Below are 19,640 nucleotides of genomic sequence, written 5' to 3' on the forward strand. Positions count from 1 at the left end.
TATATAATGGGGTCACTGCTCCCCTATACCCATTCCTCAGGGGGTGTACTTTATATATAATGGGGTCACTGCTCCCCTATACCCATTCCTCGGGGGTGTACTGTATATAATGGGGTCACTGCTCCCCTATACCCATTCCTCAGGGGGTGCACTGTATATAATGGGGTCACTGCTCCCCTATACCCATTCCTCAGGGGGTGTACTGTATATAATGGGGTCACTGCTCCCCTATACCCATTCCTCAGGGGGTGTACTGTATATAATGGGGTCACTGCTCCCCTATACCCTTCCCTAGGGGGTGTACTGTATATAATGGGGTCACTGCTCCCCTATACCCATTCCTCAGGGGGTGTACTGTATATAATGGGGTCACTGCTCCCCTATACCCATTCCTCAGGGGGTGTACTGTATATAATGGAGTCACTGCTCCCCTATACCCATTCCTCAGGGGGTGTACTGTATATAATGGGGTCACTGCTCCCCTATACCCATTCCTCAGGGGGTGTCCTGTATATAATGGGGTCACTGCTCCCCTATACCCATTCCTCAGGGGGGTGTACTGTATATATAATGGGGTCACTGCTCCCCTATACCCATTCCTCAGGGGGTGTCCTGTATATATAATGGGGTCACTGCTCCCCTATACCCATTCCTCGGGGGTGTACTGTATATAATGGGGTCACTGCTCCCCTATACCCATTCCTCAGGGGGTGTCCTGTATATAATGGGGTCACTGCTCCCCTATACCCATTCCTCAGTGGGTGTACTGTATATAATGGGGTCACTGCTCCCCTATACCCATTCCTCAGGGGGTGTACTGTATATAATGGGGTCACTGCTCCCCTATACCCATTCCTCAGGGGGTGTACCGTATATAATGGGGTCACTGCTCCCCTATACCCATTCCTCAGAGGGTGTACCGTATATAATGGGGTCACTGCTCCCCTATACCCATTCCTCAGGGGGTGTACTGTATATAATGGGGTCACTGCTCCCCTATACCCATTCCTCAGGGGGTGTACCGTACATAATGGGGTCACTGCTCCCCTATACCCATTCCTCAGGGGGTGTACTGTATATAATGGGGTCACTGCTCCCCTATACCCATTCCTCAGGGGGTGCACTGTATATAATGGGGTCACTGCTCCCCTATACCCATTCCTCAGGGGGTGTACTTTATATATAATGGGGTCACTGCTCCCCTATACCCATTCCTCAGGGGGTGTACTGTATATAATGGGGTCACTGCTCCCCTATACCCATTCCTCAGGGGGTGTACTGTATATAATGGGGTCACTGCTCCCCTATACCCATTCCTCAGGGGGTGTACCGTATATAATGGGGTCACTGCTCCCCTATACCCATTCTTCAGGGGGTGTACTGTATATAATGGGGTCACTGCTCCCCTATACCATTCCTCAGGGGGTGTACTGTATATAATGGGGTCACTGCTCCCCTATACCCATTCCTCAGGGGGTGCACTGTATATAATGGGGTCACTGCTCCCCTATACCCATTCCTCAGGGGGTGTACTGTATATAATGGGGTCACTGCTCCCCTATACCCATTCCTCAGGGGGTGTACTGTATATAATGGGGTCACTGCTCCCCTATACCCATTCCTCAGGGGGTGTACTGTATATAATGGGGTCACTGCTCCCCTATACCCATTCCTCAGGGGGTGTACTGTATATAATGGGGTCACTGCTCCCCTATACCCATTCCTCAGGGGGTGCACTGTATATATAATGGGGTCACTGCTCCCCTATACCATTCCTCAGGGGGGTGTACTGTATATAATGGGGTCACTGCTCCCCTATACCCATTCCTCAGGGGGTGCACTGTATATAATGGGGTCACTGCTCCCCTATACCCATTCCTCAGGGGGTGCACTGTATATAATGGGGTCACTGCTCCCCTATACCCATTCCTCAGGGGGTGCACTGTATATAATGGGGTCACTGCTCCCCTATACCCATTCCTCAGGGGTGTACTGTATATAATGGGGTCACTGCTCCCCTATACCCATTCCTCAGAGGGTGTACCGTATATAATGGGGTCACTGCTCCCCTATACCCATTCCTCAGGGGGTGTACTGTATATAATGGGGTCACTGCTCCCCTATACCCATTCCTCAGGGGGTGTACTGTATATAATGGGGTCACTGCTCCCCTATACCCATTCCTCAGGGGGTGCACTGTATATAATGGGGTCACTGCTCCCCTATACCCATTCCTCAGGGGGTGCACTGTATATAATGGGGTCACTGCTCCCCTATACCCATTCCTCAGGGGTGTACTGTATATAATGGGGTCACTGCTCCCCTATACCCATTCCTCAGGGGGTGTACCGTATATAATGGGGTCACTGCTCCCCTATACCCATTCCTCAGGGGGTGCACTGTATATAATGGGGTCACTGCTCCCCTATACCCATTCCTCAGAGGGTGTACCGTATATAATGGGGTCACTGCTCCCCTATACCCATTCCTCAGGGGGTGTACTGTATATAATGGGGTCACTGCTCCCCTATACCCATTCCCCAGGGGGTGTACTGTATATAATGGGGTCACTGCTCCCCTATACCCATTCCTCAGGGGGTGCACTGTATATAATGGGGTCACTGCTCCCCTATACCCATTCCTCAGGGGTGTACTGTATATAATGGGGTCACTGCTCCCCTATACCCATTCCTCAGAGGGTGTACCGTATATAATGGGGTCACTGCTCCCCTATACCCATTCCTCAGGGGGTGTACCGTACATAATGGGGTCACTGCTCCCCTATACCCATTCCTCAGAGGGTGTACCGTATATAATGGGGTCACTGCTCCCCTATACCCATTCCTCAGGGGGTGTACTGTATATAATGGGGTCACTGCTCCCCTATACCCATTCCTCAGAGGGTGTACCGTATATAATGGGGTCACTGCTCCCCTATACCCATTCCTCAGGGGGTGTACTGTATATAATGGGGTCACTGCTCCCCTATACCCATTCCTCAGGGGGTGTCCTGTATATAATGGGGTCACTGCTCCCCTATACCCATTCCTCAGGGGGTGTACTTTATATATAATGGGGTCACTGCTCCCCTATACCCATTCCTCGGGGGTGTACTGTATATAATGGGGTCACTGCTCCCCTATACCCATTCCTCAGGGGGTGTACTGTATATATAATGGGGTCACTGCTCCCCTATACCCATTCCTCAGGGGGTGTACCGTATATAATGGGGTCACTGCTCCCCTATACCCATTCCTCAGGGGGTGTACTGTATATAATGGGGTCACTGCTCCCCTATACCCATTCCTCAGGGGGTGTACCGTACATAATGGGGTCACTGCTCCCCTATACCCATTCCTCAGGGGGTGTACTGTATATAATGGGGTCACTGCTCCCCTATACCCATTCCTCAGGGGGTGTACTGTATATAATGGGGTCACTGCTCCCCTATACCCATTCCTCAGGGGGTGTCCTGTATATAATGGGGTCACTGCTCCCCTATACCCATTGTTCAGGGGGTGTCCTGTATATAATGGGGTCACTGCTCCCCTATACCCATTCCTCAGGGGGTGTACTGTAGATAATGGGGTCACTGCTCCCCTATACCCATTCCTCAGGGGGTGTACTGTATATAATGGGGTCACTGCTCCCCTATACCCTTCCCTAGGGGATGTACTGTATATAATGGGGTCACTGCTCCCCTATACCCATTCCTCAGGGGGTGTACTGTATATAATGGGGTCACTGCTCCCCTATACCCATTCCTCAGGGTGTGTACTGTATATAATGGGGTCACTGCTCCCCTATACCCATTCCTCAGGGGTTGTACTGTATATATATTGGGGTCACTGCTCCCCTATACCCATTCCTCAGGGTGTGTACTGTATATAATGGGGTCACTGCTCCCCTATACCCATTCCTCAGGGGGTGTACTGTATATAATGGGGTCACTGCTCCCCTATACCCATTCCTCAGGGGGGTGTACTGTATATATAATGGGGTCACTGCTCCCCTATACCCATTCCTCAGGGGGTGTACTGTATATAATGGGGTCACTGCTCCCCTATACCCATTCCTCAGGGGGTGTCCTGTATATATAATGGGGTCACTGCTCCCCTATACCATTCCTCAGGGGGTGTACCGTATATAATGGGGTCACTGCTCCCCTATACCCATTCCTCAGGGGGTGTACCGTACATAATGGGGTCACTGCTCCCCTATACCCATTCCTCAGAGGGGGGGTACTGTATATAATGGGGTCACTGCTCCCCTATACCATTCCTCAGGGGGTGTACCGTATATAATGGGGTCACTGCTCCCCTATACCCATTCCTCAGGGGGTGTACCGTACATAATGGGGTCACTGCTCCCCTATACCCATTCCTCAGGGGGTGTACTGTATATAATGGGGTCACCGCTCCCCTATACCCATTCCTCAGGGGGTGTACCGTATATAATGGGGTCACTGCTCCCCTATACCTTTCCCTAGGGGGTGTACCGTATATATTGGGGTCACTGCTCCCCTATACCCATTCCTCAGGGGGTGTACTGTATATAATGGGGTCACTGCTCCCCTATACCCATTCCTCAGGGGGTGTACTGTATATAATGGGGTCACTGCTCCCCTATACCCATTCCTCAGGGGGTGTACTGTATATATAATGGGGTCACTGCTCCCCAATACCCATTCCTCAGGGGGTGCACTGTATATATAATGGGGTCACTGCTCCCCTATACCCATTGTTCAGGGGGTGTACTGTATATAATGGGGTCACTGCTTCCCTATACCCATTCCTCAGGGGGGTACTGTATATAATGGGGTCACTGCTCCCCTATACCCATTCCTCAGGGGGTGTACTGTATATATAATGGGGTCACTGCTCCCCTATACCCATTGTTCAGGGGGTGCACTGTATATAATGGGGTCACTGCTCCCCTATACCCATTCCTCAGGGGGTGCACTGTATATATAATGGGGTCACTGCTCCCCTATACCCATTGTTCAGGGGGTGTACTGTATATATAATGGGGTCACTGCTCCCCTATACCCATTGTTCAGGGGGTGTACTGTATATAATGGGGTCACTGCTCCCCTATACCCATTGTTCAGGGGGTGTACTGTATATAATGGGGTCACTGCTCCCCTATACCCATTCCTCAGGGGGGGTACTGTATATAATGGGGTCACTGCTCCCCTATACCCATTCCTCAGGGGGGGTACTGTATATAATGGGGTCACTGCTCCCCTCTACCCATTCCTCAGGGGGTGTACTGTGTATAATGGGGTCACTGCTCCCCTATACCCATTCCTCAGGGGGTGTCCTGTATATAATGGGGTCACTGCTCCCCTATACCCATTCCTCAGGGGGTGTACTGTATATATAATGGGGTCACTGCTCCCCTATACTCATTCCTCAGGGTGGGTACTTTCTGTAATGGGGTCACTGCTCCCCTATACCCATTCCTCAGGGGGTGCACTGTATATAATGGGGTCACTGCTCCCCTATACCCATTCCTCAGGGGGTGCACTGTATATAATGGGGTCACTGCTCCCCTCTACCCATTCCTCAGGGGGTGTACTGTGTATAATGGGGTCACTGCTCCCCTATACCCATTCCTCAGGGGGTGTCCTGTATATAATGGGGTCACTGCTCCCCTATACCCATTCCTCAGGGGGTGCACTGTATATATAATGGGGTCACTGCTCCCCTATACCCATTCCTCAGGGGGTGCACTGTATATATAATGGGGTCACTGCTCCCCTATACCCATTGTTCAGGGGGTGCACTGTATATATAATGGGGTCACTGCTCCCCTATACCCATTCCTCAGGGGGTGTACTGTATATAATGGGGTCACTGCTCCCCTATACCCATTCCTCAGGGGGTGTACTGTATATAATGGGGTCACTGCTCCCCTATACCCATTGTTCAGGGGGTGTACTGTATATAATGGGGTCACTGCTCCCCTATACCCATTCCTCAGGGGGTGTACTGTATATATATTGGGGTCACTGCTCCCCTATACCCATTCCTCAGGGGGTGTACTGTATATAATGGGGTCACTGCTCCCCTATACCCATTCCTCAGGGGGTGTACTGTATATATAATGGGGTCACTGCTCCCCTATACCCATTCCTCAGGGGGTGTACTGTATATAATGGGGTCACTGCTCCCCTATACCCATTCCTCAGGGGGTGTACTGTATATATATTGGGGTCACTGCTCCCCTATACCCATTCCTCAGGGGGTGTACTGTATATAATGGGGTCACTGCTCCCCTATACCCATTCCTCAGGGAGTGAACTGTATATAATGGGGGCCACTGCTCCCCTATACCCATTCCTCAGGGGGGTGTACTGTATATATAATGGGGTCACTGCTCCCCTATACCCATTCCTCGGGGGTGTACTGTATATATTGGGGTCACTGCTCCCCTATACCCATTCCTCAGGGGGTGTACTGTATATAATGGGGTCACTGCTCCCCTATACCTTTCCCTAGGGGGTGTACTGTATATAATGGGGTCACTGCTCCCCTATACCCATTCCTCAGGGGGTGTACCGTACATAATGGGGTCACTGCTCCCCTATACCCATTCCTCAGGGGGTGTACTGTATATAATGGGGTTACTGCTCCCCTATACCCATTCCTCAGGGGGTGTCCTGTATATAATGGGGTCACTGCTCCCCTATACCCATTCCTCAGGGGGTGTACTGTATATATAATGGGGCACTGCTCCCCTATACCCATTCCTCGGGGGTGTACTGTATATAATGGGGTCACTGCTCCCCTATACCCATTCCTCAGGGGGTGTACTGTATATAATGGGGTCACTGCTCCCCTATACCCATTCCTCAGGGGGTGTACCGTATATAATGGGGTCACTGCTCCCCTATACCCATTCCTCAGGGGGTGTCCTGTATATAATGGGGTCACTGCTCCCCTATACCCATTCCTCAGGGGGGTGTCCTGTATATAATGGGGTCACTGCTCCCCTATACCCATTCCTCAGGGGGTGTCCTGTATATAATGGGGTCACTGCTCCCCCTATACCCATTCCTCAGGGGGTGTACTGTATATAATGGGGTCACTGCTCCCCTATACCCATTCCTCAGAGGGTGTACTGTATATAATGGGGTCACTGCTCCCCTATACCCATTCCTCAGGGGGTGTACTGTATATAATGGGGTCACTGCTCCCCTATACCCATTCCTCAGGGGGTGTACTGTATATAATGGGGTCACTGCTCCCCTATACCCATTCCTCAGGGGGTGCACTGTATATAATGGGGTCACTGCTCCCCTATACCCATTCCTCAGGGGGTGCACTGTATATAATGGGGTCACTGCTCCCCTATACCCTTCCCTAGGGGGTGCACTGTATATAATGAGGTCACTGCTCCCCTATACCCATTCCTCAGGGGGTGTACTGTATTAAATGGGGTCACTGCTCCCCTATACCCTTCCCTAGGGGCTGTACTGTATATAATGGGGTCACTGCTCCCCTATACCCATTCCTCAGGGGGTGTCCTGTATATAATGGGGTCACTGCTCCCCTATACCCATTCCTCAGGGGGTGTCCTGTATATAATGGGGTCACTGCTCCCCTATACCCATTCCTCAGGGGGTGTCCTGTATATATAATGGGGTCACTGCTCCCCTATACCCATTCCTCAGGGGGGTGTACTGTATATAATGGGGTCACTGCTCCCCTATACCCATTCCTCGGGGGGTGTCCTGTAGATAATGGGGTCACTGCTCCCCTATACCCATTCCTCAGGGGGTGTCCTGTAGATAATGGGTCACTGCTCCCCTATACCCATTCCTCAGGGGGTGTACTGTATATAATGAGGTCACTGCTCCCCTATACCCATTCCTCAAGGGGTGTACTGTATATATTGGGGTCACTGCTCCCCTATACCCATTCCTCAGGGTGTGTACTGTATATAATGGGGTCACTGCTCCCCTATACCCATTCCTCAGGGGGTGTACTGTATATAATGGGGTCACTGCTCCCCTATACCCATTCCTCAGGGGGTGTACTGTATATAATGGGGTCACTGCTCCCCTATACCCATTCCTCAGGGGGTGTACTGTATATATATTGGGGTCACTGCTCCCCTATACCCATTCCTCAGGGGGTGTACTGTATATATATTGGGGTCACTGCTCCCCTATACCCATTCCTCAGGGGGTGTACTGTAGATAATGGGTCACTGCTCCCCTATACCCATTCCTCAGGGGGTGTACTGTAGATAATGGGGTCACTGCTCCCCTATACCCATTCCTCAGGGGGTGTACTGTATATAATGGGGTCACTGCTCCCCTATACCCATTCCTCAGGGGGTGTACTGTATATAATGGGGTCACTGCTCCCCTATACCCATTCCTCAGGGGGTATCCTGTATATAATGGGGTCACTGCTCCCCTATACCCATTCCTCAGGGGGTGTCCTGTATATAATGGGGTCACTGCTCCCCTATACCCATTCCTCAGGGGGTGTCCTGTATATAATGGGGTCACTGCTCCCCTATACCCATTCCTCAGGGGGTGTCCTGTAGATAATGGGGTCACTGCTCCCCTATACCCATTCCTCAGGGGGTGTCCTGTAGATAATGGGGTCACTGCTCCCCTATACCCATTCCTCAGGGGGTGCACTGTATATAATGGGGTCACTGCTCCCCTATACCCATTCCTCAGGGGGTGTCCTGTATATAATGGGGTCACTGCTCCCCTATACCCATTCCTCGGGGGGTGTACTGTATATAATGGGGTCACTGCTCCCCTATACCCATTCCTCGGGGGGTGTCCTGTAGATAATGGGGTCACTGCTCCCCTATACCCATTCCTCGGGGGGTGTACTGTATATAATGGGGTCACTGCTCCCCTATACCCATTCCTCGGGGGGTGTACTGTATATAATGGGGTCACTGCTTCCCTATACCCATTCCTCGGGGGGTGTACTGTATATAATGGGGTCACTGCTCCCCTATACCCATTCCTCAGGGGGTGTACTGTATATATAATGGGGTCACTGCTCCCCTATACCCATTCCTCAGGGGTTGTACTGTATATATAATGGGGTCACTGCTCCCCTATACCCATTCCTCAGGGACTGTACTGTATATATAATGGGGTCACTGCTCCCCTATACCCATTCCTCAGGGGGTGTACTGTATATATAATGGGGTCACTGCTCCCCTATACCCATTCCTCAGGGGGTGCACTGTATATATAATGGGGTCACTGCTCCCCTATACCCATTGTTCAGGGGGTGTACTGTATATAATGGGGTCACTGCTCCCCTATACCCATTCCTCAGGGGGTGTACTGTATATATAATGGGGTCACTGCTCCCCTATACCCATTCCTCAGGGGGTGTACTGTATATATAATGGGGTCACTGCTCCCCTATACCCATTCCTCAGGGGGTGTACTGTATATATAATGGGGTCACTGCTCCCCTATACCCATTCCTCAGGGGGTGCACTGTATATATAATGGGGTCACTGCTCCCCTATACCCATTGTTCAGGGGGTGTACTGTATATAATGGGGTCACTGCTCCCCTATACCCATTTCTCAGGGGGTGTCCTGTATATAATGGGGTCACTGCTCCCCTATACCCATTCCTCAGGGGGTGTACTGTATATATATTGGGGTCACTGCTCCCCTATACCCATTCCTCAGGGGGTGTACTGTATATAATGGGGTCACTGCTTCCCTATACCCATTCCTCAGGGGGTGTACTGTATATATAATGGGGTCACTGCTCCCCTATACCATTCCTCAGGGGGGTGTACTGTATATATAATGGGGTCACTGCTCCCCTATACCCATTCCTCAGGGGGTGTACTGTATATAATGGGGTCACTGCTCCCCTATACCCATTCCTCAAGGGGTGTACTGTATATAATGGGGTCACTGCTCCCCTATACCCATTCCTCAGGGGGTGCACTGTATATAATGGGGTCACTGCTCCCCTATACCCATTCCTCAGGGGGTGCACTGTATATATAATGGGGTCACTGCTCCCCTATACCCATTGTTCAGGGGGTGCACTGTATATATAATGGGGTCACTGCTCCCCTATACCCATTGTTCAGGGGGTGTACTGTATATAATGGGGTCACTGCTCCCCTATACCCATTCCTCGGGGGTGTACTGTATATAATGGGGTCACTGCTCCCCTATACCCATTCCTCAGGGGGTGTACTGTATATAATGGGGTCACTGCTCCCCTATACCCATTCCTCAGGGGGTGTACTGTATATATAATGGGGTCACTGCTCCCCTATACCCATTCCCCAGGGGGTGTACTGTATATAATGGGGTCACTGCTCCCCTATACCCATTCCTCAGGGGGTGTACTGTATATAATGGGGTCACTGCTCCCCTATACCCATTCCTCAAGGGGTGTACTGTATATAATGGGGTCACTGCTCCCCTATACCCATTCCTCAGGGGGTGCACTGTATATATAATGGGGTCACTGCTCCCCTATACCCATTGTTCAGGGGGTGCACTGTATATAATGGGGTCACTGCTCCCCTATACCCATTCCTCAGGGGGTGCACTGTATATATAATGGGGTCACTGCTCCCCTATACCCATTGTTCAGGGGGTGTACTGTATATAATGGGGTCACTGCTCCCCTATACCCATTCCTCAGGGGGTGTACTGTATATAATGGGGTCACTGCTCCCCTATACCCATTCCTCAGGGGGTGTACTGTATATATAATGGGGTCACTTCTCCCCTATACCCATTCCCCAGGGGGTGTACTGTATATAATGGGGTCACTGCTCCCCTATACCCATTCCTCAGGGGGTGTACTGTATATAATGGGGTCACTGCTCCCCTATACCCATTCCTCAAGGGGTGTACTGTATATAATGGGGTCACTGCTCCCCTATACCCATTCCTCAGGGGGTGCACTGTATATATAATGGGGTCACTGCTCCCCTATACCCATTGTTCAGGGGGTGCACTGTATATATAATGGGGTCACTGCTCCCCTATACCCATTGTTCAGGGGGTGTACTGTATATAATGGGGTCACTGCTTCCCTATACCCATTCCTCAGGGGGTGTCCTGTATATAATGGGGTCACTGCTCCCCTATACCCATTCCTCAGGGGGGGTACTGTATATAATGGGGTCACTGCTCCCCTATACCCCTTCCTCAGGGGGTGTACTGTATATAATGGGGTCACTGCTCCCCTATACCCATTCCTCAGGGGGTGTACTGTATATAATGGGGTCACTGCTCCCCTATACCCATTCCTCAGAGGGTGTACCGTATATAATGGGGTCACTGCTACCCTATGCCCATTCCTCAGGGGGTGTACTGTATATAATGGGGTCACTGCTCCCCTATACCCATTCCTCAGGGGGGTGTACTGTATATAATGGGGTCACTGCTCCCCTATACCCATTCCTCAGGGGTAGCACTGTATATAATGGGGTCACTGCTCCCCTATACCCATTCCTCAGGGGGTGTACTGTATATATAATGGGGTCACTGCTCCCCTATACCCATTGTTCAGGGGGTGCACTGTATATATAATGGGGTCACTGCTCCCCTATACCCATTGTTCAGGGGGTGTACTGTATATATAATGGGGTCACTGCTCCCCTATACCCATTGTTCAGGGGGTGTACTGTATATAATGGGGTCACTGCTCCCCTATACCCATTGTTCAGGGGGGGTACTGTATATAATGGGGTCACTGCTCCCCTATACCCATTCCTCAGGGGGGGTACTGTATATAATGGGGTCACTGCTCCCCTATACCCATTCCTCAGGGGGGGTACTGTATATAATGGGGTCACTGCTCCCCTCTACCCATTCCTCAGGGGGTGTACTGTGTATAATGGGGTCACTGCTCCCCTATACCCATTCCTCAGGGGGTGTCCTGTATATAATGGGGTCACTGCTCCCCTATACCCATTCCTCAGGGGGTGTACTGTATATAATGGGGTCACTGCTCCCCTATACTCATTCCTCAGGGTGGGTACTTTCTGTAATGGGGTCACTGCTCCCCTGTACCCATTCCTCAGGGGGTGCACTGTATATATAATGGGGTCACTGCTCCCCTGTACCCATTGTTCAGGGGGTGCACTGTATATATAATGGGGTCACTGCTCCCCTATACCCATTGTTCAGGGGGTGTACTGTATATAATGGGGTCACTGCTCCCCTATACCCATTCCTCAGGGGGTTTACTGTATATAATGGGGTCACTGCTCCCCTATACCCATTCCTCAGGGGGTGTACTGTATATATATTGGGGTCACTGCTCCCCTATACCCATTTCTCAGGGGGTGTACTGTATATAATGGGTCACTGCTTCCCTATACCCATTCCTCAGGGGGTGTACTGTATATAATGGGGTCACTGCGCCCCTATACCCATTCCTCAGGGGGTGTACTGTATATAATGGGGTCACTGCTCCCCTCTACCCATTCCTCAGGGGGTGCACTGTATATATAATGGGGTCACTGCTCCCCTATACCCATTGTTCAGGGGGTGTACTGTATATAATGGGGTCACTGCTCCCCTATACCCATTCCTCAGGGGGTGTACTGTATATAATGGGGTCACTGCTCCCCTATACCCATTCCTCAGGGGGTGCCCTGTATATAATGGGGTCACTGCTCCCCTATACCCATTCCTCAGGGGGTGTACTGTATATAATGGGGTCACTGCTCCCCTATACCCATTCCTCAGGGGGTGTACTGTATATAATGGGGTCACTGCTCCCCTATACCCATTCCTCAGGGGGTGTACTGTATATAATGGGGTCACTGCTCCCCTATACCCATTCCTCAGGGGGTGTACCGTATATAATGGGGTCACTGCTCCCCTATACCATTCCTCAGGGGGTGTACTGTATATAATGGGGTCACTGCTCCCCTATACCCATTCCTCAGGGGGTGTACTGTATATAATGGGGTCACTGCCCCCCTATATTCATTCCTCAGGGGGTGTCCTGTATATAATGGGGTCACTGCTCCCCTATACCATTCCTCAGGGGGTGTACTGTATATAATGGGGTCACTGCTCCCCTATACCCATTCCTCAGGGGGTGTACTGTATATAATGGGGTCACTGCCCCCCTATATTCATTCCTCAGGGGGTGCACTGTATATAAGGGGGTCACTGCTCCCCTATACCCATTCCTCAGGGGGTGTACTGTATATAATGGGGTCACTGCTCCCCTATACCCATTCCTCAGGGGGTGTACTGTATATAATGGGGTCACTGCTCCCCTATACCCATTCCTCAGGGGGTGTACTGTATATAATGGGGTCACTGCTCCCCTATATTCATTCCTCAGGGTGGGTACTTTCTGTAATGGGGTCACTGCTCCCCTATACCCATTCCTCAGGGGGTGCACTGTATATAATGGGGTCACTGCTCCCCTATATTCATTCCTCAGGGTGGGTACTTTCTGTAATGGGGTCACTGCTCCCCTATACCATTCCTCAGGGGGTGTCCTGTATATAATGGGGTCACTGCTCCCCTATATTCATTCCTCAGGGTGGGTACTTTCTGTAATGGGGTCACATGTTTCATTTTTGTATTTTCCTCGGAATGTATGTAACCGTCAGCTACTGATGCCATAGGCCACAAATACAAAGTAACCTCTATGACTTCTGAGCCTTGTTGTGCGCCCGCCCAGCACGTTACCCCATATGTGGATGTATTTTTATAGTCAGGGGGAAAAGCCCTCCAAAATTTGTAACCCAATTCCTCATATTACCCCTTGTGTGAAAATTTTAAAAATTGTGTAACCCCAGCATTTTACTGTAAAAAAATCTAATTTTTAAATTTATGGCCCACTTATCAAAAAAACCTGAGGTGTTATTTCCCACTGTACCCCCTGTTATGTTCATTGAGGGGTGTAGTTTCTAAAATGGTGTCACATGTGGGTTTATTTTTGCTTTTGGGGGCTTTATAAATGCACATGACCCCCGACTTCAATTACAACAAAATTTTCACTCCTTCCATTCTGAGCATTGTAGTGCGTCCACAGAGCAATTTACATCCACATATGGGGTATTTTTTTTTTTCTCAGACAAAATTTGTTCTTCAAATTTTGGGGGCCTTTTGCCCTATTACCCAATGTGAAAATGAAACATTTGGGATAACACTATCAATATAGTGCAAAAAAATCTAATTTTTCACTTTTATGGCCCACTGTTCAAAAAACCTGTGAGGTGTAAGTACTCACTGTAACACTGTTACGTTCCCCGAGGGGTCTAGTTTCCAAAATGGTATGCCATGTGGTTTTTTCTTTTTGCTGTCCTGGCACCATAGGGGCTTCCTAAATGCGGCATGCCCCCAGAGCAAAATTTGTAACTCCTTCTCTTCTGAGACCTGTAGTGCGCCAGCAGAGCACTTTTCACCCCCATATGGGGTGTTTTCTGAATCGGGAGAAATTGGGCTTCAAATTTTGGGGGGTATTTTCTGATTTAACCCTTTGTAAAAATGTAAAATTTTTGAGAAACCAAGCATTTTAGGTAAAAAAAATATATATTTTTTTTACATATGCAAAAGTCGTGAAACCCCTGTGGGGTATTAAGGTTCACTTTACCCCTTGTTATGTTCCCCAAGGGGTCTAGTTTCCAAAATGGTATGCCATGTGCTTTTTTTTTTTTTGCTGTTTTGACACCCTAGGGGCTTCCTAAAGGTGACATGCCCCCCAAAAACCATTTCAGAAAAATGTTCTCTCCAAAATCCCCTTGTCGCTCCTTCCCTTCTGAGCCCTCTACTGCGCCCGCCGAACACTTTACATAGACATATTTGTAGCCCAATTTCTCTCGAGTAAGGACATACCTCATATAAGTATACATTTTCTCCTTTTACCCCTTGTAAAAATTCAAAAATTGGGTCTACAAGAACATGCGAGTGTAAAAAATTTAAGATTTTGAATTTTCTCCTTCACTTTCCTGCTATTTGTGTGAAACACCTAAAGGGTTAAAATGCTGACTGAATGTCATTTTGAATACTTTGGGGGGGTGTAGGTTTTATAATGGGGTCATTTGTGGGGTATTTCTAATATGAAGACCCTTCAAATCCACTTCAAACCTGAACTGGTCCCTGAAAAATTGTGAGTTTGAAAATGTTGTGAAAAATTTGGAAAACTGCTGCTGAACTTTGAAGCCCTCTGGTGTCTCCAAAAGTAAAAACTCGTCCGTTTTATGATGCAAACATAAAGTAGACATATTGGGGGACATGTCCTAATCTAGTCTATTCTGGGCATGCTTATAGACCAGTGTATGTGGTTGTCTCCTGTCTATAGGTCTCACAGCCCTGGATAAATTCTGTGCTCAGACTTCAGGGTACAGCTTAAACTGCATTTAGACCTGCTCCAACATGGTCGGACATCTCAGCGTATTTTGGGCAGATGCGACTTGTCGCGCTTGATAAATTCAGCATCAATGCATTTTCTAATACATTTCCGTCTAAAATAGACTTGCATGCATCATGTTCTAAAAATCCTCTACAGCAAAAGTCGCACATTTTTAGACTGCGACTTTCTGTGCGACAAATTTAGACAGGAAAAACCAGTCTAAATCCTTTGATAAATCTCCCCCATTGTAGATGTGATCCAAAAAAATATATATTTTGGATATCCATTTTCCTTACAAGCAGAGAGCTTCAAAGTTAGAAAAATGCTAAATTTTCATTTTTTTAATCAAATTTGGGGCTTTTTCACCAAGAAATGATGCAAGTTACCACTAAATTTTACCACTATGTTAAAGTAGAATATGTCACAAAAAAACAATCTCAGAATCAGAATAACTAAAAGCATCAGTTATTAATGTTTAAAGTGACAGTGGTCAGAATTGCAAAAAAGGGCTCAGTCCTTAAGGGGTTAATTGTCTCCATTTATCTTTCCATCACTTCTGACCCATTTCCCTGTACTACCGTACGACGACTGGTGTACTCAGGGTGCTCAGGACGTTCAAGGTGATGGGCAGTGTTGGGTTATGAGGCTCAGGGTGATGGGCAGTGTTGGGTTATGATGCTCAGGGTGATGGGCAGTGTTGGGTTATGATGCTCAGGGTGATGGGCAGTGTTGGGTTATGGTGCTCAGGGTGATGGGCAGTGTTGGGTTATGGTGCTCAGGGTGATGAGCAGTGTTGGGTTATGGTGCTCAAGGTCATGGTCAGTGTTGGATTATGAAGCTCAGAGTGATGGGCATTGTTGGGTTATGGCGCTCAGAGTGATGGGCAGTCTTGGGTTAAGATGCTCAGGGTGATGGGCAGTGTTGGGTTATGATGTTCAAGGTGATGGGCAGTGTTGGGTTATGAGGCTCAGGATGATGGGCAGTGTTGGGTTATGGTGCTCAGGGTGATGGGCAGTGTTGGGTTATGAGGCTCAGGGTGATGGGCAGTGTTGGGTTATGGCGCTCAGGGTGATGGGCAGTGTTGGGTTTTGGCGCTCAGGGTGATGGGCAGTGTTGGGTTATGGCGCTCTGCGTGATGGGCAGTGTTGTGTTTCCACCACTCATAGCGTTTGTTGGTATTTCTTCTGTCCATACAGACCAGATTTGTGGAGGACACGACTAATAGTCTCTCTCCTCAGCTGTTGATCTCCAGCTCCTCCAGTGTCAACCCCAGGCCTCTTGGTTTCTTCTCTGATAACCTTCTCCTCTTCCATCTTGTCAGTTTTGGTAGATGGCCTTGTCTTGGTCAGTTTACGGTGGTGCCATTTTCTTTTGATGGATTTTATGGACGTTCAAAGTAGGGATCGACCGATTATCGATTTGGCTGATATTATAGGCCGATAGTCACGATTTTGGACGTTATCGGCAATTACCTTGCCGATAATCCGATAATGTCCTGCATCCCCCACCGCCGCTGCCCCATTGCCTCCTCCGTCCCCGGTTTTATAATTTCCTATTCCTGGGGTCCGCACTACTTCTGGCTTCTGCGGCGTCCTGCGTTACACTGTGCAGTGACGAGTGACGTCCTCAACGCGACGTCACCATCAGTGCGCACAGTGACAGCTCAGGACGCCGCCGGAGCCAGAAGTAGCGCGGGCCCCGGGAACCAGTAATTATAAAACCGGGGAGGCAACGGGGCAGCGGTGGTGGTTGGACTAAGGACCGGCTGGGGGAGAGAAGTGGGCGGCGGCGGTCTCTGGCCCCGCAAAAGCGGATGCAGTTCATTGATTTAAAGCTCCCACTTTAAATCATTGATCTGCAGCAGGGGGTGGTGGGGGTGCTGAAATAGCCGATAACTTATACTGGAATATCGGTATAAGTTATTTACTATCTGCCTTAAAGTCCACAGATTATTGGTATTGGTATCGACCCTAAAAAATCGGTATTGGTCGATCCCTAGTTCAAAACTCAAGATATTGTTTTATAACATATCCCTGCTTTATACTTCTTCATAACTCTATCCCTGACCTGTTTGGTCAGCTCCTTTGTCTTTATCCCTGACCTGTTTGGTCAGCTCCTTGGTCTTCATGCTGCTGTATGCTCAGTAATGCTCTGTTACAACTCTGAGGTCTTCACAGAACATGTGGATTTGAACGGAGACTAAATCACAGACTGGTGGGACCTCTTTCCTAATCATGTGACTTATGAAGACAATTGTGGGGCTCCACATCTTTGACAGGGGTCTCACATTAAAGGGGTGAATACTTATGCACTCATTTATTGTGACATCCAGGTAATCCCCCCCCCCCCCCCTCTCCAAACGGTCTTCTTTCCATTATATAAAATGTCAATGAAATAAATGTGACTTATACAAGGGCAGGATGTTGAAGGGGGTGTGAGTACTTATGGAAGCCACTGTATATGACAAATTTTCTTTTTTTCTTTTTCTTTCTTAATTTTTTTTTTAAGGTTCAACAGGAGAAGACTGATCAGGAACCCGCAGGGAGCAATGAGTATGACCAGGACTCCTCTGATGAAGAGGTAAGCAGCTGATGCCAGACACCCGGGGCAGCCATCTCGTGATTCCTATGATAAAGCTGTGTAAGCTGAGATGTCTGGCAGTGCCCGTTCTGATGGGTCAGGTTGGTTCTGTCCCCACAATGCTGTCTGGAGATGTGAGGGATTTCTGTATGTGCAGATGGACCTGTTGTTCCTGACCAGGGTGCCTCCAACTATTCCAAAACTACAACTCCCAGCATGATCGGACAGCCGTTGGCACGCTGGGCGTTGTAGTTTTGCAATAGCAAAACTACAGGTCTAGAGGTGTCTGTGCTCAGACGGGCAGGGACACCCTTTTTTCTATGGCTATTGTGGGCCTATAGGGATTAACAGGGGTACTCCAGGATTAAAGGAGGTATTGTGAGGCTAAAGGGGCTTTTCTGGGAATAAAGGGGTATTGTGGCCCTAAAAAGGTACTCCAGGATTTGTCTTTGAGCCCATGATGCAAGTTTATAATCCTATGTAATATCTTCTGTCACCTCTGTGGGGCGCTGTGTCCCGATTTCATGCACTGGACCCTCACCTGTAAGTACTGGAGGACAAATCTTTTCATTTTACTGTTATCTCTGACCTTTCTCTGACTAGTGGGACCCTCTGCGATCTCCAGTATGGGGCCTTGAAACTCTCCTGTCCTGAGTGCTCCAGGGACCTGCGGGAGTGACAGCCCGCTCAGCCAATCACCTGCTGACATTCCCAGAGTTCCCCTTTTAAAGCTTTTTGTGCAGTCTGTACATTCTTGTCTGTAGGATTTCTCGGCTTTCATTTTCTCCTTAATGGAATCTAGGCAGGGGGTAGAAGCCTTGGGTACAATCTGGGGAGAATTTGGTTTACAAAACTGAAAGATTGGAGAGTGTGAGGACACCTGTGATCACAGTGAGGGAGTTACCTGGCAGTGACCTGAGCTGTCCCCCCCCAAAACACCACCCCTGGTAGTAGAGAGCATAGTGATGAGGGTGGTGGAGAGAGCATAGTAATGAGGGTGGTGGAGAGAGCATATGGGGATGAGAGCATAGTAATGAGGGTGGTGGAGAGAGCATAGTAATGAGGGTGGTGGAGAGAGCATATGGGGATGAGAGCATAGTGATGAGGGTGGTGGAGAGAGCATAGTGATGAGGGTGGTGGAGAGAGCATAGTAATGAGGGTGGTGGAGAGAGCATATGGGGATGAGAGCATAGTGATGAGGGTGGTGGAGAGAGCATAGTAATGAGGGTGGTGGAGAGAGCATATGGGGATGAGAGCATAGTGATGAGGGTGGTGGACAGAGCATATGGGGATGAGATAGCATAGTGATGAGGTTGGTGGAGAGAGCATATGTGGACGAAAGGGCATAGTATGAGGAGAGGTGAAGAGAGCATAGTAATGGTGGTGGTGGAGAGAGCATAGGGGGACGAGAGAGCATAGTGATGAGGGTGGTGGAGAGAACATAGTAATGAGGGTGGTGGAGAGAGCATATGGGGATGAGAGGTGGAAAGAGCATAGTAATCATGGTGGTGGAGAGAGCACAGTCATTTTCACCCAAAAATTCACGACGAAACGGGGGGAAAAATAATTGTGCGACAAAATCAAAGAAAAAACGCCATTTTGTAACTTTTGGGGGCTTCCGTTTATACGCAGTGCATATTTCGGTAAAAATGACACCTTATCATTATTGTGTAGGTCCATACGGTTAAAATGATCCCCG

The 19,640-nt window shown here is 49.2% G+C and overlaps 1 protein-coding gene across 1 annotated transcript in view; it reads left to right on the forward strand.

Annotated features, from left to right (window-relative positions):
- Positions 1 to 19,640, forward strand: part of BOP1 (BOP1 ribosomal biogenesis factor) — a 72,976-nt gene that overhangs the window by 15,520 nt on the left and 37,816 nt on the right. Inside the window, exon 3 of the mRNA XM_056553576.1 lies at positions 17,870 to 17,941. Coding sequence (XP_056409551.1) covers positions 17,870 to 17,941 — 72 coding nt within the window. The remainder of the gene's footprint in view (positions 1 to 17,869; positions 17,942 to 19,640) is intronic.

The sequence above is a fragment of the Hyla sarda genome, unplaced genomic scaffold (genome assembly GCF_029499605.1).
Source record: "Hyla sarda isolate aHylSar1 unplaced genomic scaffold, aHylSar1.hap1 scaffold_331, whole genome shotgun sequence".
Taxonomy (NCBI): Eukaryota; Metazoa; Chordata; class Amphibia; order Anura; family Hylidae; genus Hyla; species Hyla sarda.